Source organism: Nycticebus coucang, chromosome 22 (assembly GCF_027406575.1).
Source record: "Nycticebus coucang isolate mNycCou1 chromosome 22, mNycCou1.pri, whole genome shotgun sequence".
NCBI lineage: Eukaryota > Metazoa > Chordata > Mammalia > Primates > Lorisidae > Nycticebus > Nycticebus coucang.
This window is the reverse complement of record NC_069801.1, coordinates 61,266,055-61,290,644: the sequence shown is the minus strand read 5'-3', so window position 1 is coordinate 61,290,644 and position 24,590 is coordinate 61,266,055. Positions and strand designations below refer to the sequence as shown.

The 24,590-nt window shown below is 40.6% G+C and overlaps 1 protein-coding gene across 4 annotated transcripts in view; it reads right to left on the bottom strand.

The window, feature by feature from the left end:
- ROR1 (receptor tyrosine kinase like orphan receptor 1) overlaps positions 1-24,590 on the bottom strand; it is a 475,596-nt gene that overhangs the window by 143,406 nt on the left and 307,600 nt on the right. For 3 of the 4 annotated variants that reach the window (XM_053576765.1, XM_053576766.1, XM_053576768.1), the window contains exons 3-4: positions 12,839-13,126; positions 12,015-12,045 (exon numbers count right to left, since the gene is read on the bottom strand). In XM_053576765.1, the coding sequence (XP_053432740.1) occupies positions 12,015-12,045; positions 12,839-13,126 (319 nt within the window). Of the gene's footprint in view, positions 1-12,014; positions 12,046-12,339; positions 12,676-12,838; positions 13,127-24,590 lie in introns of those variants that run through there. The other variant, XM_053576769.1, reaches the window with a different exon arrangement.

Here is a 24,590-nt window from a genome sequence, read left to right as displayed (position 1 = left end):
ACGCAATAGGCTTTAAACCAAGGGAAATAAGGAAGGATAAGGATGGACACTTCATATTTGTTAAAGGTAATACTCAATATGATGAGATTTCAATTATTAATATTTATGCACCCAACCAGAGTGCACCTCAATTTATAAGAGAAACTCTACAGACATGAGCAACTTGATTTCCTCCAATTCCATAGCAGTTGGAGATTTTAGCACCCCTTTAGCAGTGCTAGATAGATCCTCCAAAAAGAAGCTAAGCAAAGAAATCTTAGATTTAAACTTAACCATTCAACATCTGGACTTAACAGACATCTACAGAACATTTCATCCCAACAAAACGGAATACACATTCTTCTCATCAGCCCATGGAACATACTCCAAGATCGACCACATCCTAGGCCACAAATCTAACCTCAGCAAATTTAAAAAAATAGAAATTATTCCTTGCATCTTCTCAGACCATCATGGAATAAAAGTTGAACTCAATAACAACAGGAACCTGCATACCCATACAAAAACATGGAAGCTAAACAACCTTATGCTGAAGGGTAGATGGGTTATAGACGAGACTAAGAAGGAAATCACCAAATTTTTGGAACAAAACAACAATCAAGACACGAATTACGAGAACCTCTGGGATACTGCAAAGGCAGTCCTAAGAGGGAAATTTATAGCACTGCAAGCTTTCCTCAAGAAAATGGAAAGAGAAGAAGTTAATAACTTAATGGGACATCTCAAGCAACTGGAGAAGGAAAGAACACTCCTAACCCTAAATGCAGCAGAAGAAAAGAAATAACCAAAATCAGAGCAGAACTAAATGAAATTGAAAACAAAAGAATTATACAACAGATCAATAAATCCCAAAGTTGGTTTTTTAAAAAATCAATGAAATAGATAAACCTTTGGCCAACCTAACCAGAAAAGATCAATGAAATAGATAAACCTTTGGCCAACCTAACCAGGAAAAAAAGAGTAAAATCTCTAATCTCATCAATCAGAAATGGTAACAACGAAATAACAACAGACCCCTCAGAAATTCAAAAAATCCTTAACGAATACTACAAGAAACTCTACTCTCAGAAATATGAAAATCTGAAAGAAATCGACCAATACCTGGAAGTACATCACCTACCAAGACTTAGCCAGAATGAAGTGGAAATGCTGAACAGGCCTATATCAAGTTCTGAAATAGCATCAACTATACAAAATCTCCCTAAAAAGAAAAGTCCAGGACCAGATGGCTTTATGTCAGAATTCTACCAAACATTTAAAGAACTAGTACTTATACTACTAAACCTCTTCCAAAATATAGAAAAAGAAGGAATATTACTCAGCACATTCTACGAAGCAAACATCACCTTAATCCCCAAACCAGGGAAAGACCCAACAAGAAAAGAAAATTATAGACCAATATCACTAATGAATATTGATGCTAAAATACTCAATAAGATCCTAACAAACAGAATCCAACAACACATCAAAAAAATTATACACCACGACCAAGTGGGATTTATCCCAGGGTCTCAAGGCTGGTTCAATATACGTAAATCTATAAATGTAATTCAGCACATAAACAAACTAAAAAATAAGGACCATATGATTCTTTCAATTGATGCAGAAAAAGCTTTCAATAATATCCAGCATCCCTTCATGATCAAAACACTTAAGAAAATTGGTATAGAAGGGACATTTCTTAAACTAATAGAGGCCATCTACAGCAAACCCACAGCCAATATCGTATTGAATAGAGTTAAACTGAAATAATTTCTACTTAGATCAGGAACCAGGCAAGGTTGCCCATTGTCTCCATTGCTCTTTAACATTGTAATGGAAGTTTTAGCCATTGCAATTAGTGAAGAAAAGGCGATCAAGGGTATCCACATAGGGTCAGAAGAGATCAAACTTTCCCTCTTCGCAGATGACATGATTATATATCTGGAAAACACTAGGGATTCTACTACAAAACTTTTAGAAGTGATCAAGGAATATAGCAATGTCTCAGGCTACAAAATCAACACCCATAAATCTGTAGCCTTTATATATACCAACAATAACCAAGCTGAAAAAACAGTCAAGGACTCTATTCCTTTCACAGTAGTGCCAAAGACAATGAAATATTTGGGAGTATACCTGAGGACGTGAAAGATTTCTACAAAGAGAACTATGAAACTTTAAGAAAAGAAATAGCTGAAGATGTTAACAAATGGAAAAAACATACCATGCTCATGGCTAGGAAGAATCAACATTGTTAAAATATCTATACTACCCAAAGCAATATATATTTTTAATGCAATTCCTATTAAAGCTCCATTGTCATATTTTAAAGATCTTGAAAAAATAATACTTCATTTTATATGGAATCAGAAAAAACCTCGAATAGCTAAAACATTGCTCAGCAATAAAAAAAAAGCAGGAGGAATCACGCTACCAGACCTGAGACTGTACTATAAATCGACAGTGATCAAAACAGCATGGTATTGGCACAAAAACAGAGAAGTAGATATCTGGAACAGAATAGAGAACCAAGAGATGAATCCAGTTACTTACCGTTATTTGATCTTTGACAAGCCAATTAAAAACATTCAGTGGGGAAAAGATTCCCTATTTAACAAATGGTGCTGGGTGAACTGGCTGGCAACCTGTAGAAGATTGAAACTGGACCCACCCCTTTCACCATTAACTAAGATAGACTCTCACTGGATAAAAGATTTAAACTTAAGACATGAAACTATAAAAATACTTGAAGAAAGTGCAGGGACAACTCTGGAAGGAATCGGCCTGGGTGAATACTTTACAAGGAAGACTCCCCAGGCAATTGAAGCAGTATCAAAAATACACTACTGGGACCTGATCAAACTAAAAAGCTTCTGCACAGCCAAGAACATAGTAAGTAAAGCAAGCAGACAGCCCTCAGGATGGGAGAAAATATTTGCAGGTTATACCTCCGATAAAGGTCTAATAACCAGAATCCACAGAGAACTCAAACGTATTAGCAAGAAAAGAACACGTGATCCCATCTCAGGGTGCACAAGAGACTTAAGGAGAAACTTCTCTAAAGAAGACAGACGCACGATCTATGAACACACGAATAAAAGCTCATCATCCTCAATCATCAGAGAAATGCAAATCAAAACTACTTTGAGATATCACCTAACCTCAGTAAGAGTAGCCCACATAACAAAATCCCAAAACCAGAGATGTTGGCGTGGATGTGGAAAAAAGGGCACACTTCTACACTGCTGGTGGGAATGCACACTAATACGTTCCTTTTGGAAGGATGTCTGGAGAATACTTAGAGATCTAAAAATATACCTGCCATTCGATCCTATAATTCCTTTACTAGGTTTATACCCAGAAGACCAAAAATCACAATATAACAAAGACATCTGTACCAGAGTGTTTATTGCAGCCCAATTCATAATTGCTAAGTCATGGAAGAAGCCCAAGTGCCCATCGACCCAAAAATGGACTAGCAAATTGTGGTACATGTATACCGTGGAATATTACGCAGCCTTAAAGAAAGACGGAGACTTTGCCTCTTTCATGTTTACATGGATGGAGCTGGAACATATTCTTCTTAGCAAAGTATCTCAGGAATGGAAGAAAAAGTATCCAATGCGGGGGTGGCACCTGTGGCTCAGTCGGTAGGGTGCCGGCCCTATATACCGAGGGTGGCGGGTTCAAACCCAGCCCCGGCCAAACTGCAACCAAAAATAGCCGGGCGTTGGGGCGGGCGCCTATGGTCCCAGCTACTCGGGAGGCTGAGGCAAGAGAATCGCTTAAGCCCAGGAGTTGGAGGTTGCTGTGAGCTGTGTGAGGCCACGGCACTCTACCGAAGGCCATAGAGTAAGACTCTGTCTCTACAAAAAAAAAAAAAAAAAAAGAAAAAGTATCCAATGCACTCAGCCCTACTATAAAGCTAAATTATGGCTTTCACATGAAGGCTATAGCCCAACCATGGCACAAGTCTATGGGGAAGGGGCCAAGGAAGGGGAAGGGAGGGGGGAGGTTAGGGTGGAGGGAGGGTAGTAGGTGGGGCCACACCTATGGTGCATCTTGTAATGGGTACAGGCAAAACTTACTAAAGGCAGAATACAAATGTCTGCATACAATAACTAAGAAAATGCCATGAAGGCTACGTTGAACAGTTTGATGGGAATGTTTCAGATTGTATATGAAACCAGCACATTGTACCCCTTGATTGCACTAATGTACACAGCTATGATTTAAAAATAAAAAAAAATTCTGATGAAAAATAAATAAAATCCAAAATCATAATAAAAAATATGCAACAAAATAGGAATAAAATTAAACTTTCTCAACCTGATAAATGGCATCTATGAACAAACTACAGCTGATATATACTCAGTGGAGAAAGACTAAAAAGCTTTCCTCTTAAGACAAGGAAAATAACTAGGATCTCTGCTCTCATAACTTGTATTCAATGTTGTACTTGACATCCCAGCCAAGAAAAAGAAGTAAACGACATTAAGATCGAGAAAGAAGTAAAACAATCTCTACTTGCAGATGACATGAACTTGTATACGGAAAATCCTAAGTAATTCACAAAAAAACCAACTAGATCTAACAAGTAAGCTAGCAATGGTACAGAATGCAAAATCAATAACAAAATTAATTACCACTCTATAGAGTAGCAATGAATAATCTGAAAATGAAATTAACAATTCATTTTATTATAACATGAAACGTAATAACATACTGAAGAATAAATTTAGCAAAAATAATAAAGAGCAATCCTTGTACACTGAAATCTACAAAACATCATTTAGAGAAATAAGCAGAAAGACATTCCAAGTTCATGAATTAGAAGAGTTAATACTGTCAGATGGCAATACTCCCCAAATCGATCTACAGATTCCATGTCATCCATATCAAAACTCCAAATAGCTTTTTGGCAGAAATTCATAAACTGATCCTAAAATTCAGATGAAAAGGCAAGAGACCCAGAATAACCAAAAAATGAAAATTAAAAAAATCAGCAAAGGACAACAATATTGAAAGATATGATGTCCAGTTTTATGTGTCAACTTGGCAGGGTATAGTCCCCAGTTACTCAAAAGCTAGTTTAGACGTAGCTTCACAAATATGACTGGTAATAGGTAATTCTCTATAATATGGGTGGGGCTGATCCACTTAGTTGAAAGGCCTTAAGAGAAGAACTGAGATTTTCCCAAGGAAGTTCTACCTGTGGACTGAAGCATGAATGTCTGCTTCTCCTGACACCCTGCCCTGCAAACTTCTGATTCAGCTTGCCAGCTCACTCAAACATAGAGGCTGATTCTTTGCAATAAATCCCTTCATAAATGTGTACAGATATTACTTTACTGTTTCTGTTTCTCCAGTTGAACACTGAGGACTCTCATTTCCTTATTTCAAACCTTTCTATAAACCTACAATATTCAAGACTGTGTGGAACTGGCAATTGGACCAACATACAGACAAATGGCCAGCTGGTTCTAACAGGGTGCCAGACAACCGAGCAGCTGGGAACTGTGCTTTCAGCAAATGTCAGCCCACATGCAAAAGAACAGTGGCTCACACCTGCAATCCCAGCACTCTGGGAGGTTGAGGCAGGAGGACTGCTTGAACTCAGGAGTTCAAGAACAGCCTGAGCAAGACTGAGGCCCCATCTTTACTACAAACAAGAAAACTAGCTGAGTGTGGTGGTAGGTACCTTAGTCCCAATTACTTGCGAAGCTGAGGCAAGAGGATTGCTTGAACCCAGGAATTTGAAGTTGCTGTGCACTAGGCTTATGCCATGGCACTCTAACTAGCCTAAGGCAATAGAGTGAGACTCTGTCAAAAAAGAAACAAACAAAAAAACCACCTAGACCTCATACCATATACGAGAATTCACTTGAAATGGATCAACAACCCAAATGTGAGAACTAAAACTATAAACTCAGACTCTTAAGTAAATCTAAGTACTGCTGACCTTGCTTTAGGCAGTGGTTTTCCAAAAGCACAAACAACCAAATAAAAAGTAATAAACTGGACTTCAGCAAAATTAAAAACTTCTGTGGTTCAGAAAACATGATCAAGGAAATGAAAGGACAGTCCATAGAATGAGAAAATATTTGCAAATCACAAATCTGAATAAGGGTGAATATCCCAAATAAAGCTTTTTTATAACTCGAGAATAAATAGACAAATAACTCAATCGAAAAATGAGTATAGAACTTAAACAAATATTTCTCCCAAGAAAACATACAAATGGTCAATAAGCATACAGGAAGATGCTTAACATTATTAGTCATTAGGAAAATGCAAAACCACAAGGAGATGCCACTTCACACCCACCAGGATGGCTAAAATAAACAAGCACACAAAGAAATTTTTAAAAGGAAAACAAGTGTTGTAAAGGACGTGGAGAAATGGAACTCTTCTACTATCCTTTTGTAAATATAAAATCATATATAGCCCCTTTGCAAAACAGTTTTGCAGTGCCTTAAAAAGTTAAACACAGAATTATCATATGTCCAGGAATTCTACTACTAAGTATCTACCTAGGAGAACTGAAAGCACCCCCCCAAAAAAACCTTGTACATAAATGATTATTCAGAATGGGCAGAAAGTAGCAGCAACTCCAATGTTCACCAATAGATGAACGGATAAACTAATGTGGCATAGCCATACAATAGAATATTATTTAGTTCGAAAAAAGAATGGGCCAGGCATGGTAGTTCACACCTATAATCCTAACACTCTGGGAGATCTAGGTAGGAGCACTGCTTGAGCTCAGGTATTCAAGATCAGCCTGAGCCAGAGTGAGACCCCTGCCTCTACTAAAAATAGAAAAATTAACCAGGCATGGTGGGGCATGCTGGTAGTCCCAGATATTAGGGAGGCTGAGGAAGGAGGATTGCTTGAGTCCAAAAGTTTGAAGTTGCTGTGAGATATGATGCCACCATGACACTCTAGCCAGGGTGACAGAGTGAGACTGTCTTTAAGGGAAAAAAAAAAAAAAAAAAAACAGATGAAGCACGGATGTGTGCTACAATGTAGATGAGCCTAGAAACTACCCTCATGCCAAGTATAAGAAGGAGACACAAAGGCCAATGTATGGTTCTACTCATATGGACCATCTATGACAGGCACATTCCTAGAGACAGAAAGTACATGAAAAGCTACTACAGCTGGGGGCGGCACCTGTGGCTCAGTGGGTAGGGCGCCAGCCCCATATACTGAGGGTGGCAGGTTTGAACCCGGCCTCGGCCAAACTGCAACAAAAAATAGCCGGGTGTTGTGGCAGGTGCCTGTAGTCCCAGCTACTCAGGAGGCTGAGGCAAGAGAATCACCTAAGCCCAGGAGTTGGAGGTTGCTGTGAGCTGTGAAGCCATGGTGTTACCAAAGGTGTTAAAGTGAGACTCTGTCCCCCCCCCCAAAAATAAAAGGAAAAAAAGAAAGAAAGAAAAAGAAAAAAGAAAACCTACTATAGCTGGGGGAAGTTTCTTTCAAGATGATAAAAATATTCTAAAGTAAAATAGTAATGAGGGTTACAAAATTCTGTGAATTGAGTGAAAACAGTGAGTTGTGTACTTTTTAAAATGATAACTTTAATGGTGAACTATTACACGCTCACTAAAACATTATTTTAAAAAAAAAAAAGAAAGAAAAAAGGTCCCTGCCCTCGCTCCACATACAAAAATCACAGACAATAAAGGAGATAGGAAGGAAGAAAACCCAGGAACCCCTGCTTCTGGGGAGCCGGCACTCAGTGCTGGGACCGTGCAGCCACACCTCAGTGTGGGTCCTGAGACCCAGGGCTCTGTCAGGAACCTTCTCTGCATCCCATGCTCTTTGTCCTTTTCAGGGAGACCGTGAAGTGTGCACTGCCTCTGGAGATGGTGCTGCTGAGGCCTAGGAGACCCGCAGGGGCAGAGCACTTCAGTAGAAGAGAGAAATCAACCAACTTGGCAAGTTCTTCCTCCTGGTTTGCATGCAAGAGCTTCTGGGACAACAAACTTTTATTCTCAACATTACCAAGCATCTGTTTTTTGATTTCCTGTATGTTCTAGTCAGTGTTTCTGAAAGCTCTCACAAATTAAAAAAGTATTTGGAACAGTTTCACCTGGATGAGAAAAAAAAATTCTTTTTTTTTTATTGTTGGGGATTCATTGAGGGTACAATAAGCCAGCTGGATGAGAAAAATTTTGCAGTATTAAGGGTTATGGGTTGAATTGTGTCTCCCCTAATTCATATGTTGAAGTCCTCCTAATCTCCCATACCTCAGAAGGTGATTTTATTTGGAAATAGGGTTTTTACAAAGGTAATCAAATTAAAATGGGGTCATCAACATGTCTGGTGTCCTTATGAAAGGGGGAGATTTGGGGACACACACACACAAGAACACCATGTGGATATTCAGGCAGACCCCAGGTGACACAGCCAATGAACAGAAAACAATGTAGGCAAATCTCCAGAAGAGGAGAGAAATCCCTCCTGGCCGCCATCAGAAGGAACCGACCCTGCCAATACTGTGACCTTGGACTGCCAGCCTCCAGAACGTCCAGACTCCACGCTTCTGCTGGGTCAGCCGTGCAGTTTCTGGTGCTCTGTTACAGTGGCCCAAGAAAGTGAATAAATTAAAGAGTTCAAACTACTCTTCAATTTCTACTTACCTAGGGTAACATGGGAAGCATGACACTCATTTACAAGACAAAATTATAATATTTTGTTATATAGAGAGTACACCCAAAAATGTATATTTTAAGAAAAAAATATATTAAAATTGTAATACTCTAGTCACATTTGACTTTTGCAATCATAAGAGATACAAGATACTTACACAAGTTAACAAAGGTTATGAGTACATATTGAGTATTACAACTTTAATACAGTTTATTTTTCCTGTCTTAAAACCTGTATATACTTTTTGGGCACCCTCTGTGTATTCTGCAATAATGAGTATTTGTCATGTATGGTCCCATGTCCATATCTGAATATGGTACATAAAATTCTTAGTTCATTTTCAAACGTAAGTATCACTTTAGGAATTTTATTGGTAATTATAGTCGCTACTGGCTCAAGGGAGTGAAGTTTCTCCCTATTAAATTTCATTTTAAATAGTAAGATTACAATTACTCAATAAATTTCGTCCAATTTTGCATTGTTGGCAATAGAATTCACACTGTAAAAATCTTGTCTAAAACAACATAGGTAGCCATTTTGCTAAAATAAGCCAAAAAGAATTCTTAAAGAAATAATGTATGACAATCTATGAATTATACACGGTATCTTTGGTCCATAAACACAGTGTCCAGACATGCATAAGTAGTCATTTTGGATAGTTCCTGGTTTTCAGTCATTCATAAAAGCATAATTTTACATGTTTTTTTTTTTAAATTTTGTCTTTACGAAGGTATATTTGTCAGCATGAGAGGACAGAGCATGTTTTACTTAACCATTTTGCTAGCTTGATTTATAACTTTTAAATATTTAGACATACGGCATGTGGGCCTCAGGCTCTGTAACTGGCAGGGGTGGGCCAGGACCCAGCAATGGCAGAAGAAACAAAGCCCAAAGCTATGAACAGAAACCAAACAAAAATCTCAAAAATCTCCAACTTGCTCCTATTACAAACTAAAATGCCATCCTGAAAGCTTCCCATGAAACCTAATGCTATCAGTCCTTGAGGGCCAGTGACTAGTGCCCTGTCGGCCGCACAGTCCCAAGGGCCCTACAAGCCCTTTCCAGGCAGGAGTCAGAAAGCCCTGTTGCCTTGAGTGGCCCTCAGATCTCCCAGGTTCCATGCACCTAGGACCTTACTCCGTCCTAATGTTCTGAATGTTACAGTCGTGACATGGGTGTTCATTTTATTTCCTTTGCAGTAACCTCAGTGCCACTTTCAAGTAAACAGAACAATTTATAACTGCACTTTACTCCTCTTTTGAAAAAAGTAGTGTAACATTTGACGGAAGGCCTGCAGAGGGATCCTCAGTGAGGGGGTATTCCCCAGGGCTACCGCTTTGTCACCTTCGGCCTGTCCCCTGGCAGCAAGGGTTGGCTGCTTACTGAGGGCTGTGAACTAGTAGTGACAAGTACTGGCCTTCTACCTGGGAGTTAGTCTTAGAGACAAGGTAAGTGGTAGCAGTTGAAAGAGGAGAAAAAAAGCAAGAAACACCACTGGTTCCTAAGGGAAAGAGAAAAAGGTATCCAAATAGCAACTAGGAGTGCCAACAGTGGATAGAGACTGCAGAAGGCCCCAGGGCTTTCCAACATGGACTGTATTTTAGTGTGGCAACTATATGTCTCACACTGCTGCTTACTGAGGCAGTGGGTCATCTGACGGCAGCATAAAATACAGGTGCCTGTCCCAGCTACTCGGGAGGCTGAGGCAAGAGAATCGCTTAAGCCCAGGAGTTGGAGGTTGCTGTGAGCTGTGTGAGGCCACAGCACTCTACTGAGGGCCATAAAGTGAAACTCTGTCTCTACAAAAAAAAAAAAAAAAAAAATTCTAAAAAAAAAAATACAGGTGCCTGCCATCAAAGGATGCCTTAGCTGTGGCTGAGCACCCTAAAGGGACTTCAATGCCCTCTCTATAGATATCAGTTCACAAATAGAGCATATTATTTTTGTATAAAAACCATTACAGCATTAGACTGGCTTTATCAGACAGATTGGCACCAAACACAGAATGAAAACTTCAAGAAGAAAGGACATATATGTGTTTAAAAGTAATTTTCATAGTAAGGAGGAACTCTGATGCAAATACAACAGACTGGGAGTCACAATCCAGCTAATAGTGAGGGCAGACTAGAGAACCACATTAATCACCCTGGGATACAGATTATCAGCCACATTAGAAACACAGATTAACAGGAACAAATAAGGTATCAGGGTGAGAGGCATTTTTACAGCAAGTAACAAAAGTTTTAATCTCTGTTTAAATAAGACTTCAAAAGGATTCCATATATAACCAATGGGGAGACCATTTAATTAAAAAAAAAAAAAGATTAGCTTCAAGAAATGCTCAACAACATGACCAAACTTCTGACCTAGTTTAAGGTCAATCAACATTTCCTACCTGGATAAGTAGAATGCAGTTAGCACTTGGGTGATTTTAAAGACTCTTTTACAGCTGCCTGTAAATGTCTGATGAAACAGCAGAACAGTGTGGCTGAAGGCCAATGTTGATTTTTACCCATTACCTATTTTATTGATGGGATTGTGAGCCGCTGGGCCTCCAGGCACACACAAATATATTAAAACACCCCACACTGCAATTAACTGGCACAGAGAGGATTGGGGCTGTTATATTTACCTTGGGAATAGTCTAGGTCAGACAGTTTGAATTTTACTTTAGAAGTCTCCAGAATATGGAAGAACATTTTCTTATGGAACAAGAGTTTTAATAAATGGGTCTTTCCACCAAAACAAAAATATAAATAAAGAAAAATGCCCCAAGTAGATACTCTTAGAACAAAAGATGAGGATTTCTTAGTCAGAACAAGGGACAAATGCATCAGTTAAAAGTGTCAGGGAATGAAAGGGGATCTGCAGACTTCATTAAGAAGGGACTTGAAAAATCAAACTTCCACATGGTTCTCAATCCAAGCGGGGATTGTCCTCCCCAATGTAAGTTAGAACTTGTGCCTCTGAGTTCTTTAAAGGGAGTGAAAAATGAAGTGATCACCTAATTGTCCTGAGAACACAGGCTCTGAGCGGAGAGTGAGAGCCCCGGCCTGCATGCTATTGTTTTGTGTCTCATTCTACCAAACCCATTGTTGCCACTGCACATTAGATTCCTTTCAAAATAGTAAACAGAAGAAGATTTTTCCTTTGATCATTCAGCATCAGCTCCGTTAGGCTTGATGCTATTCTCAATGCTTGTCTTCTGTGAACTGTCATAGCAGAGAAAAAGCGGGATGAAGGAGGGCAGGGCAACACGGAGTGACGTCTGGAAACTCAGTGCTTCGGTCCAAGCAGAGGACAACTTTCCATTTGCCCTAGAAAGCTCTGGTGAAATACTCAGGAAGGACAGGAAGGGACACACAGGTACTCACGAGTATCCAGGACTTGCAGTGGGAGGGGGACCTGAAGGAAAGAAAGAAAAACAAGACACAGTCAGCCTTGGCTACTGCAGGGTAAGTTTGAGTGCAGTCAGACCATTACAAGTTAAAGTGCTCAACCACCCAGGGGTGATAGTTATTTTTCTGGCATTTATTGTTCTGTTCCAGTTTTCCCCAACCTTCTCTAAGAGAGAAAGAGAGGGAGGGAAAGAGGGAAAGAGGGAAAGCGAAAGGGAAAGGGAAGGGAAGGAGCAAGGAAGGAAGAAAGAAAGAAAGAAAGAAAGAACCCAATAACATACCAGAGAGAATGTGTCTGTACCTCACAGTGTAGGGGCTGCAAAGTGCTAAGGCAGGTGCTAGGGCATGATCGGCACAGCGGCACCCTCAGAGTCTGCGGGGCTTTCCAGCGGGAGGCTGAGCAGCCCACGAGGGTCGACTGTGAGCTGCGGGGTGGGGTGGGGGCTTCCTTCCAGTCTGTCGCAGACGCTGAACAGGAAAGGCTAGGCACGCTACAAACGTCCCCAACTCCTCCGGCAGCCGAGCCTCCGTGCGGTGAGGAGCTCATGACGGTTTGCAGTCGGGGAATGTGGGGTCAGAGCGCTCTGGACTCCACTCCGGCCCTGGTGTTTACCACCTGGGCACCGTGGTGATTAACACTGAGTCTTGCTTACTGATTTGTAAAAATGGGACAGTGTGTGTCAGCTTTGGGGGGTGGGCGGAAAGCACATTCTCAGCTTGGTGGAATCCCCTCCTTCCCCAAACCTCGCCTTCCCAGCACGGTGGGTGGGCGGGGGCGCAGCCATCCCCGGGGTGCTCACCAAACTTGACGAACAGGACTCCGGTGGTGGAGACCACCTTCTTGCCGTTTGTCGCCACGCACTGGAAGTAGCCGGTGTCCGTGGTGTCGAGGTTCCGGATCCGCAGCCGGGAGCCGTAGCTGGTGGCGCGGAAGGAGATTCTCCGGGGCTCCTGCACCACTGGGGCGTCGTTTTTGAACCAGCGGATGGTGGGAGGGGGGTTCCCCGAGACTCTGCAGTGCAGTTCCGCGGTCTGGCCCAGGGACGTGGTGATGTTATTCATGGGTTCATCCAGGGCCAGGTAAGAATCTGCGAGCAAATGGTAGGAGGAGACAGGTGAGAAGGAAGCGCAGCTGGACAGCTCCTGGACAGGCCACGTTCCCCTGCAGACCGGTGAGGGGCGCCCGGGGTCCCCCGCAGACTGATAAGGGTGAGTGCTGGTCAACCACCCACAGAGCCGCTGCTGGAAAGGAAATTTGCTACCATCCAAGATACAAAACCCCAGGTCTTCCAATGACTGCACAGCACCCAAGGATATATGTACTTTCTCTGTTAAGACAAAAATGAGCTTTTGTGCCTCAGATAAGAAAAATAATACACACTCCTTGTTACAAATTCCAACATAGGAAAGAAGAGAGAGGGGGAAAAAGTTAACTTCAAATTTCCCCGCCCTATAACACTACCCTGAGCCTTCTGGCAAACATCCTTCCAGCTTGCCCACTTTTGACAAGAAAGAAAGCAAGAAAAACTGGGAAAGGCAGGAGAATACATTTGTAGCCATGTGGCACAAGGATGCTGTAGAACTTCTTGTTAATGATGAGCAAGGTTGTAAAGCCCCGGTCATGGGCAAAGTGAGGGCAAAGTGAGGAGGCAACGGCAGTTTCCATGTTATTACTCATTTCCACCACCACATGTTACAGTATGAAATTCTTTTTTTTTTTTTTTGTGCTTTTTTTTGGCCGGGGCTGGGTTTGAACCTGCCACCTCCGGCATATGGGACTGGTGCCCTACTCCTTGAGCCACAGGCGCCACCCAACAGTATGAAATTCATTCAGTTGTATCTGATGCTGTGTACATATGAGCACAGACATAAGTCACACGGCCCAGTAGGTCTGACAACTGCATCGACCCAGCAAACCAATCCCCTATCTTGACAGAACATCAACACTCCAGGCATGCCCCCAACCACTCACTCCCTCCCAGCCCACACCCAGGCAACTATTGTTCTGATTTCTAACATCGCAGATGGACGTTACCTGTTCCAGAACCTCATATGAATGACATCGGGCTGCACGTACATTTTGCACTTGGCTTCTTATAAGACTTATTGCAGTACAAACTATAATAATGAAGTTTTCTTTCAGCTTTTTCTTCAATAGTGTTTAAACATTAATATTAGTCACAGAATTCACTTGCAAAAAAAAGTTTTTAAAAATTCAATTTTTTTAATTGCTCTGTTATTCACATATATGGAGTTTTATTCGGTTTCATTTCTCAAACATCCTTGGGTAGCTCCCCCACAAAACCCTCCCAGGGCTCTCTGTCCTTCCTCAGTCCCTGACCTGGGACAGCTGGTTCAGCAGGGTCTTCAGTGCAGGGCTGTGGGCCCTGCGGGCAGGCGTGGACTGCTTTGCTCAGGGTGGATCACTGCATAGCAGTGGTGCTCAGCAGAATCTTTCTGCCATGATGGAAATGCTCTACAATCTGAGTGGCCTTGACTGATAGCCACTAGCCACGTGTGGCTTACTGAGCTCATGAAATACAGATAGAGTGACTGAAAAAATGTATTTTTAAATTCAAGTGTAAGTAGGCACATGTGGCTGGAGGCTACTGGACAGCACAGGTAGGGCACATGACATTTGTTGAATTTAATGGAAATTACTGAGAAATAACCTTTTTTTGAGCTATTCAACTGGATAACTTAATTTCTCAAATGCCTATAAAGTGAGTTCATGAAGGCTAAAAAAAAAAGATTTACTATTTGCTTTAATTTTCCACAAAAAATTAGGGAGAGGTATTATTAGTGTCTGGGCAGCGCATAGAAGTGTCACATGTGTGGATGGCATTTATCACGTGTGCAACAGAAAAGAGATTAAGCATGACCATCCTTACTATGTTCATGCTTATTCTACTATTCATTCATACTATTCATTTTACTTAAGCCAATGAATAATTATCCTTCCAACAGAATCACAAGTCCATAAATGATCTTGCTAATGCTTTGCTTCCTTACATCCATACTTTGATCTCTATCTTTGGGTATGTTTCCATAATCTATATTCATCTACATTCAGTCCATGAATGTGTTTGTTCACAGACAGAAGCACATGTGTTCTATGTTTGAGGTCTACCCGGAAAGTAGGGAAACTGATTAGTAGTTGGGTTTATGGAATCATCATCATGGCTTTACTGTCCCATCTCACGCCTTGAGTATGAATGACTATGTACCCTCTGCTGAGAGAAACTTAGAAATATCAATCACTGGCGGTGCCTGTGGCTCAAAGGAATAGGGTGCCAGCCCCATATGCCAGAGGTGGCGGGTTCAAACCCAGCCCCGGCCAAAAACTGGGGAAAAAAAAAAAGAAAGAGAGAAATATCAATGACATAATAATACCGATATAACACAATGATGAGTATTTTACTGAACAGGTGCTAGAATTTGTCTGGCTTTGAATTCTAGGTCAGCCATCTGCCTCTCTGTGTGACCTTAGGTAAGTTACTTAACCTCTCTGTTCCCTGTCTTTAACCAAATGAGAAATAGGAATATGACACAGGGTTCTACCTGGGAAAACTGTTAAAGGTGGATTAAAATTAAACTGGAGTGACACCTGTGAAGCACTTAAACCAGTGTTAGGCAAAATGTGAGTGCCCAACAACGTTAACTAGTATTGTCATGTTGTTACAATAATAACATCTCTACAATGCTTTTCAGGTTACAAAATATTCCACAGCTTCTATCTCCTGTTAACCTGTAACAATCCAGGGAAGTAGGAAAGGCACATTATTTACTATTTTCTCCAGCTGCAGACAAGGAGATTAGCTGACTTGCCCCAGGGCTACACAATAAACTGCCCAAAGCTTCAATCACCAATGGCCTTCGATGCTTGGGCTGGGCCAAACACCTAAACACAGCTCGACTAAGGCTGCTGCCAGCACAGTGCCAATGACAGACCAGTCTGAAATCCTACCATAGACCAGCATTTACTTTAGTTTCCTGCAAGGGAGGGGTCATGATCACCACCTTACAGGAGGACACCTAAGATCCTGGCATGGTGGCCAAGCTGAGGTCCAACGCATGCCTCTCGGACTCTTTCCACTCCACTGAAGTGCTTTGACAGCTTGAGCCCCGTGGAGGGTTGGGATGTTTTCCTTAAACCAGGGTGGGCCCTGGACACACAAACCAACAGGGCTGTGCTTTTCCCCTAATTCCAACCAGAACTGCCTGGTTGAGGGGTCTAAATTTTAGGCAGGAGTGCTGGCTGGTGTTCCAGCCACCCTCCAGAGACCAGGTTCCTCACCTGAGATGCTCTACACAAAATGAGGGTTGCAGGCCACCATGAAATCAGTGTAGTAGCTGGCCTAAGCAGTTTCCAGAGAAAATGAAGGAAATGTGTTTCCTGAACAAAGAAGCCTGGCCACAAACAGAGAAATTTGGTTTTAACTTTTCGCTGACAAAGAAGATTCAACTGCCATCTGCAACTGCTCACTTAGTACGCAGTGCTAACAAGTTGTCCGGTCCTTAGTTTGGCCAACACCAGAAGCATCAGAATAGTCTTTTACCTAAAGAACACGAAGCATTCTGTGATGGAAATGCTTTCTTTCTTGTTGTTAATAAACCCCTGGCCACTGTCCATTTCTTCCCAGAACCAGCTAGGTCCTCTACACTCAAAACTTGGTGTGACCCCTGCAGGTTCCAGACCGGTTATTCATCTCAGAGAACACCTGGGACTCATAATCTGCTCTGGGGTCTTTCACATCTGCTCCTTCTGGGATAGTCTGTGTCTCAATATGGGCAGCTGCACAACCACTGGGCAGCAGGCAGTGGGCAGGTGAGCACTGACCTTGAATGTCATACAGAGAGGTGTCTGTCCTCTGCAGTTAAACCCAGATGCCAGGGTTGGCTTCAGTCTCTCACTCTATGCTTTAGTTGTGGGAGATTTTTCACCCTTTTTAACCTTCTTCTCTAGATTACAAATGTTGAGACAGCAGACTGGGGAGTTGGAGGTGAGGTATAATCTGGCTTGAGAGAACAAAAATTTCATTTCCACCAAATCCACCTCTAGCTCTGTGTCCCTGAACAAACTATGTCCTCCAATAGTAAAACTGGTGGAAATGATGATGGTGACAATGACAATGATGGCATAATAATAACAGTGATGACAAATAATACCTAAATGGTATTTATTATCACAGCAGGTATTGTTATACACATTTTACACATGAGAAACCTAAGGCACAGAGAAGGTAAGAAAGCTGCCCAAGATCACACAGTCTTTAAGTAAGAGTGAGATTTAACACAAATAAGGGTGGAGCGGGAAGAGGTGGGGGTCACAGTGTGTGGCACATCTCTTGAGGGAGGACATAATTATAAGAGGGACTACCTAACAAATGCAATCAGTGTAACCTAATTCTCTGCACCCTCAATGAATCCCAAACTATTAAAAAAAACATCAGATTAAAGAAAGATGGAGACTTTACCTCTTTCGTGTTTACATGGATGGAGATGGAACATATTCTTCTTAGTAAAGTATCTCAAGAATGGAAGAAAAAGTATCCAATGTACTCAGCCCTACTATGAAACTAATTTATGGCTTTCACATGAAAGCTATAACCCAGTTATAACCTAAGAATAGGGGGTAGGGGGAATGGGAGGGGAGGGGAGGGGGGGGAGGGGGGCGGAGGGAGGGTGATTGGTGGGATTACACCTGCGGTGCATCTTACAAGGGTATATGTGAAACTTAGTAAATGTAGAATGTAAATGTCTTAACACAATAACTAAGAAAATGCCAGGAAGGCTATGTTAACCAGTGTGATGAAAATGTGTCAAACGGTCTATAAAACCAGTGTATGGTCCCCCATGATCGCATTAATGTACACAGCTACAATTTAATTAAAAAAAATAAAAATTAAATAACAAAACAAAACATCAGATTGCCTCCAGAGTCCATATTCTAGGACAGAAGGTTTTAAATTTTTTTTTTTTTTTGAGACAGAGTCTCATTATGTCACCCTCGGTAGAGTGCTGTAGCATCACAGCTCACAGTAACCTCAAACGCTTGGGCTTAAGCAATTCTCTTGCCTCAGCCTCCCAAGTAGCTGGGACCACAGGCGTCCACCACAACGCCCGGTTATTTTTTGTTGTTGTTGCAGTTGTCACTGTTGTTTAGCAGATCTGGGCCCGGTTAGAACCTGCCAGACCCGGTGTATGCGGCCGGCGTCCTAACCACTGAGATATGGGCGCCAAGCCAAAAGATTTTAAACTTTTTGGTCTCAGGTTCCCTATATAATCTTTAAAATACTGAGGATCCCAAAGAGAAAATTTTAAAATATTTATTAATTCACTTGCAAAATAAAAATACAATGAGCATTTTTTCATGTGTTTGTTGGCCATTCACCTGTCATCTTCAGAGAAGTTTCTGTTTAAGACTCTTGCCCACAAAGAAATGGGGTTATCTTTCCTAATTAATTTGAGTTATCTGTAGATTCTACTTATCAGACCTTTGTCATAAATACAACATGCAAAAATGTTTTCCTGTTCCGAAGGCTATCTGTTTGCTTTAGTTATAGTGCCCTTTAGTAGTGCTGAAGATTTGTAGCTTGATCAAATCACAGTAATTTATTTTTGGTATTGCTGCAATTGCCGGGGGGTGAGGGGGAAGGGTCTTCCTCATAAAATATTTTTCCAGACCAGTATCTTCAAGCGTTTTCCCTGCACTCTCTTCTAGCATTTTTATAGTTTCATGTCTTAAATTTAAATATGTTATCCAGTGAGAATCAATTTGTGTTATTGGTGAGAGTGGTGAGTCCAGTTTCATTCTTCTACAGGTCTCTAGCCAGTTCTCCTAGAACCATTTGTTAAATGGTTCCATTTGGAACCATTGAGGATTCTTTTCTCCAATGCATGTTTTTGTTAGGCTTATTAAGGATCAAATGACAATATGTGTTTGGATTCATTATCACCTAACTCCAGTTAAGATTACCCCACATCACAAAGTCCCAAAACTGCAGATGCTGGAGAGAAGGAAACACTTCTACACTGCTAGTGAGACTGGAAACTAATACAACCTTTATAGAAAGAAGTATGGAGAATCCTCAAAGAATTAAAAGTTAACCTTCCATTTGATCCCAGAATTCCATTCTAGGTATCTACCCAGAACAACAAAAGTCATTTTACCACAAAGACATTTGCACCAGAGTATTTACTGCAGCCCAGTTCATAATTCCTAAGTGGTAGAAGCAGCCCAAATGCCTATTAACCCATAAATGTATTAACAAATTGTGGTATATGTACACCACGGAGTATTAGTCAGCCTAGAAAAGATGGAGACTTTACATCTTTTACCTGGCTAGAGTTGAAACATATTCTTCTTAGTAAAGTATCTCAAGAATGGGGGGAGGGGGGAGTATCCAATGTACTCAATCCTATTGTGAAACCAATATATAAACACTTACACACTCATGCGAATGATAAAACACAAATATAGTCTAGCAAGGGGGAGGGTGATTGGTAGGAAGAGGGAGAGAATTCAGTGGGATTCCCCCCTAACATGCACAATGCAAAGGAATGTTTCAAAATAACTAAGGGTATATTATAAATGTCTTACCACAAAACATAACCAAGTAAGGTGTTTGTTACGTTAATCAGTTTGATTTAAGAATTCCACATTGTATATCAAATCATCACATTGCACCCCACAAATGTATAGTTATGATCTTAGTTAAAAATTAAGATGGCACCCGTGGCTCAGTGGGTAGGTCGCCGGCCACATACACCAAGGCTGGCGGGTTCGAACCCAGGGCAGGCCAGCTAAAACAACAATGACAACTGCAACAACACCAACAACAAAAAATCAGGCATTGCACTTGGCACCTGTAGCCCCAGCTACTTGGGAGGCTAAGGCAAAGGAATCCCTTAAGCCCAAGAGTTTGAGGTTGCTGTGAGCTATGATGCTACAGCACTCGACCGAGGGCAACATAATGAGATACTGTCTCAAAAAAAGAAAAAAATTAAACAAAATTCATGTCCCTTGCCCAGTGATACATGGGATATGCCAACAACAGCCAAGCTGAGAAGCTAATCAAGGACACAATTCCCTTCACAGTAGCTTCACAAAAAAATGAAATACCCAGGAATATACTTAACAAAAGAGGTGAAGGACCTTTACAGAGAAAATTATGAAACCCCAAGAAAAGAAATAGCAGAAAATATTAACAAATGGAAGAACATACCATACTCCTGGCTGGGCAGAATCAACATTGTGAAAATGTCTATACTTCCCAAAGCAATCTACAGATTTAATGCAATCCCTATTAAAGTACCATCATCACACTTTCAAGATTTGGAAAAAATAATTTTTCATTTTGTATGGAACCATAAAAAATCCCATAGCCAAGGCAATTCTTAATAATAAAATGAAGGCCAGGGGCATTAGCCTACATGACTTTAGGCCATACTACAAGGCCACAGTGATCAAAATAGCATGGTATTGGCACAAAAATAGAGACAGTGACATCTGGAATCGAATGGAAAACCATGAGATGAAACTAAAATCTTACAGCCACCTGATCTTTGATAAACCAAACAAGAACATGCACAAGGGAAAGAAGCCCTATTCAATAAATGGAGTTGGGAGAACTGGATCACCATGTAAAGACTGAAACTGGACCTGCACCTTTCTCCACTCACTAAAATTGATTCAAGGATAAAAGATCTAAATCTAAGGCATGAATCAATAAAAACCCTCGAAGAAAGTATGGGAAGCTATTGGCCTGGGGAAAGAATTTATGAAGAAGACTCCAGTGGCAATTGCAACAACAAAAGTAAACAAATGGGACTTAAACTGAAACGCTTCTGTACAGCTAAGCAGACAACAACCAAAGCAAACAGACAACCATCAGAATGGGAAAAGATATTTGCAAATTATGAATCAGACAAAAGCTTGATAACTAGCATTTACAGAGAACTCAAATTAAGCAACAAAAGCCAATGATCCCTTGTATCAATGGGCAAGTGAGATGAATAGAACCTTCTCTAAAGAAGACAGACAAATGGCTAACAAGCACGTGCTGTGGGCACCACCAAAAAAAAAAAAATCTTATCTTAAGGACACTTTATCTTAAGGACATTTGCACGAGACTGTTTATTACAGCTCAATTTAAAATCACCAAAAATTTGGAAACAACCTAAATGCCCACCAATCTAGAAATGGATTAACAAGCTGTGGTATATGTATGCTGTGGAATACTATATAGCCACTAAAAAGGACAGTAACGTTACATTGTTTGTATTAATTTGAATGGAACTGAAATACATTCTTCTTATTAAAGCATCCCAAGAATGGAGAAGAATCCAATGTACTTGATTCTGATATGAGGACAATTGATGCTAGTACATGGTGAAGGGAGGGGTAATGGGAGAGGGGGTAGAGGGAAGGAGGGAGGGAGTGGGGGCCACAGTGTGTGACACATCTCTTGGAGGTGGGACGCTATTAATAGAGGGACTTCGCTCAGCAAATGCAAACAGTATAACCTGGCTCATTATACTCTGAATGATTCCCCAACAATAAAAATAATAAATAAAAAATAAAAATTATCCCAGTACATAACATAAATATATTAATAAAAAGATTTAATAAAAAATAACTATAATTTTCAAACACATATATCAAAAATAGTGAGAAAAGTAGCACTGTTCCATATTATTGTGACTATAATATTTAAGAGCAAACGCTGGATATCCTATTATAGCATTCAACTCATTGAGATATGGTGTTTGGGTTGAAGAAAATCTGGCTTCACACAGTTCGAAAGAAATGAGCATTTTCATAGTCTTTCAAATAATTTAAGGTATTCTACTTTAATACTACACTAAAATTTGACAAGTGATAGTTTCTTAAAGGTTAGTTGCAATGTAAAATCTGAAGCTGTATCAATGAATTTTTCATAATCTGTTACATGTACATTAAAATGGATCAATTTATTTTGCACTTTGACTGGAAGGTCTACACACTTAAAATTTTCTAACACCGTGCACTGCCCATAGAAAATACTGGTTCACTGAGTTATACACATATTCCAAAAGTGGGTACATCTAATTAAGTAATACAGAAAAATTCACATTCATGAATATCACCACCAATCTCATCAAAAGACTGACAAGCCTCCAAGCTCATGGTCATGGCTTCAAGTTTCCTAAAATTCTGTTTTTTGCTTAAAAGTTTAAATTTATTATGGGCAATTTTACCATTTCCTATTTCCTTATAAGTGACAGGTTGATTTTTTTTTCGTTTTCAAGAATATTCAAGAATAACTACCATTTGTCATTCTTCTACGAGAAAGTGGCTAGTTCAGCCCAGAATGCAAATGCTTTCCTTTAAGTCCATGCAGTACTAGGACTTCAGTACTCAGCAGGAGTGCTTTGTGCATCCTGAACATTTTGCCACATAGAATATTAAAAAGATACATACTCAAAGGTCAAGACTGAATAAAATCAATAATTTTTACTACTTTATAGAAGACCTTCTCTTTTAAAATTTCAGATTAATATGAAGGTACAGACAAGTAGGTTACATTGTTTGCATTTGTTAGGCAAAGTCCAGGGTGCAGTTGTGCCCCTCAGCCAGGAGGTGTTTACATTGTGCCTGTTAGGTGAGAGCGCCCATCCCCCTCCCCTATACCCTTCTCCTCATCAGAGTTTAATTGTATTTTTCTCTTGTGTGGGCATGTATGTGTTCATCTGCTGGCTTCATATTAGCCATTAGAGACTTGCTTTCCCATTCTTGTGATAATTTACTAAGTAGAATGTTCTTCAATTCTATCCAGATTAATATAAAACATGTAGTCTCAATCTTTCTTATGGCTGAATAGTATTCCACGATATACATACACCACAGTTTATTAATCCATCTGTAGGTTGATGGGCACTAGGGTTGATTCCACATCTTTGCAATTGTGAACTGAGCTGCAATAAACATTTTAGTGCCTATATCCTTATAGTAAAATGATTTTTTTCTTCTTCTAGGTAGATACTTAGTAATGAGACTGTGGGATCAAATGAAGGTCTATTTTTAGTTCTAGGAGGAAGGTCTATACTTCTTTCCAAAGAGGCTGTATTAGATTGCTCACCAGCAGTGTAAAAGTGTTCCCTTCTCTCCACATCCACACCAGCATCTAGAGCTGTGAGCCTTTTTGAGGTGGGCTGTTCTCTCTGGGGTTAGTTAGGCGGTATCTCAAGGTGGTTTTGATTTGCATTTCTCTGATGGTTAGAGACGATGATCATTTTTTCATGTGTTATTTGGCTATTTGTCTGAACAGAAGATATTCTTAAGTGCAAATGTTTTTTTTTTAACTGTATGGCAGTGGAGTTAATATGATGACCACTAGTTTGGTGCCACAGTCTTGATTTGTGCTAAAGCTGTAGCTTTATTACCCACCATTGCTTTTGCACAATCAGGATGGGTAAACTGCAGATCAGAGAACTGAAAACCCCCAGAATTCCCAGCTAGTAAAAGGCAAAGCCAGGACTTGCATTCCCAACCCAGTTCCCTTCCCATCACACCGCACAGCTGCCCTTCCCGACTCTTTTGGACCCTATACTGGTGTGAGGCCTTGCACCGCTCAGCCCTTGCACACCACATGTCAGAGAACAGAGTGCTACCTGGATGGCAGCTTTCTGCTTCTGAACAAGAAAACTCTGGGACAATCCTAAGTGATTGTGTCAGACCTCGGCAAAAGTTTAAGATTCTGAAAAAAAAAAAAATTTTATAATATAGGAAATGAAATGCCAGTATCCTTTTAGTGCCACCATTTCACCCCATTAACAACAGAAAGCAATGATCATAGCTAACATTATTTTTAGCATTTAAAAAGTACCAGGCACCATTTTGAGTTAACTTTTCAAACCCTGAAAATAACCCTATGAGATAGACACTATTATTATCCTCTTTTTAGATGTAAGAAACTGAGACACAGAGAGGTTATTTAATTACCCAAAGTGACACAGCCAGAAATGGCAGAGTCAGGACTCAAACTTGGGCCTCTGAACACCAGAGCTGGTGCACCTGATGCACCATTTCCCAGTAAACCCAAACTGTAAGCTTTCATCAACCCCTGTGCACCACCCAAAACCAGGACTACGAAATGCTCCTGCCCTTCTAATGGGTCCATCCAGCATGTGACAATGTCCACGGGTACTGAAAACAATTCAATCACCCCCAGTTACTTATGATGTAACTGGGAGTCATCATTAAGAATGAGCTTTTTAAATGCAGTGCAGGCATTGGTTATACTAAGGCTTAATCAACCTAAAAAGTGAACTGCAAGAAAAAAGAAGTTAGTTTATGAGCTCTCTGTATTGGCATTGAGACTGTATTTCCTCCTTTATTCCTTTTTGTATTTCCCTCAGCACACCATGTGCTATTGTGAACTTCACAGGCATTTAATAAACGTTGGCTGATTAAGTAAATGGAAAGCTCAAGTGAATTTCAGGCAAATTAGCTTTGGAGACACCCCATTTATTAGGAATCTGCTTGACAAAATGTCATATCCACAAATC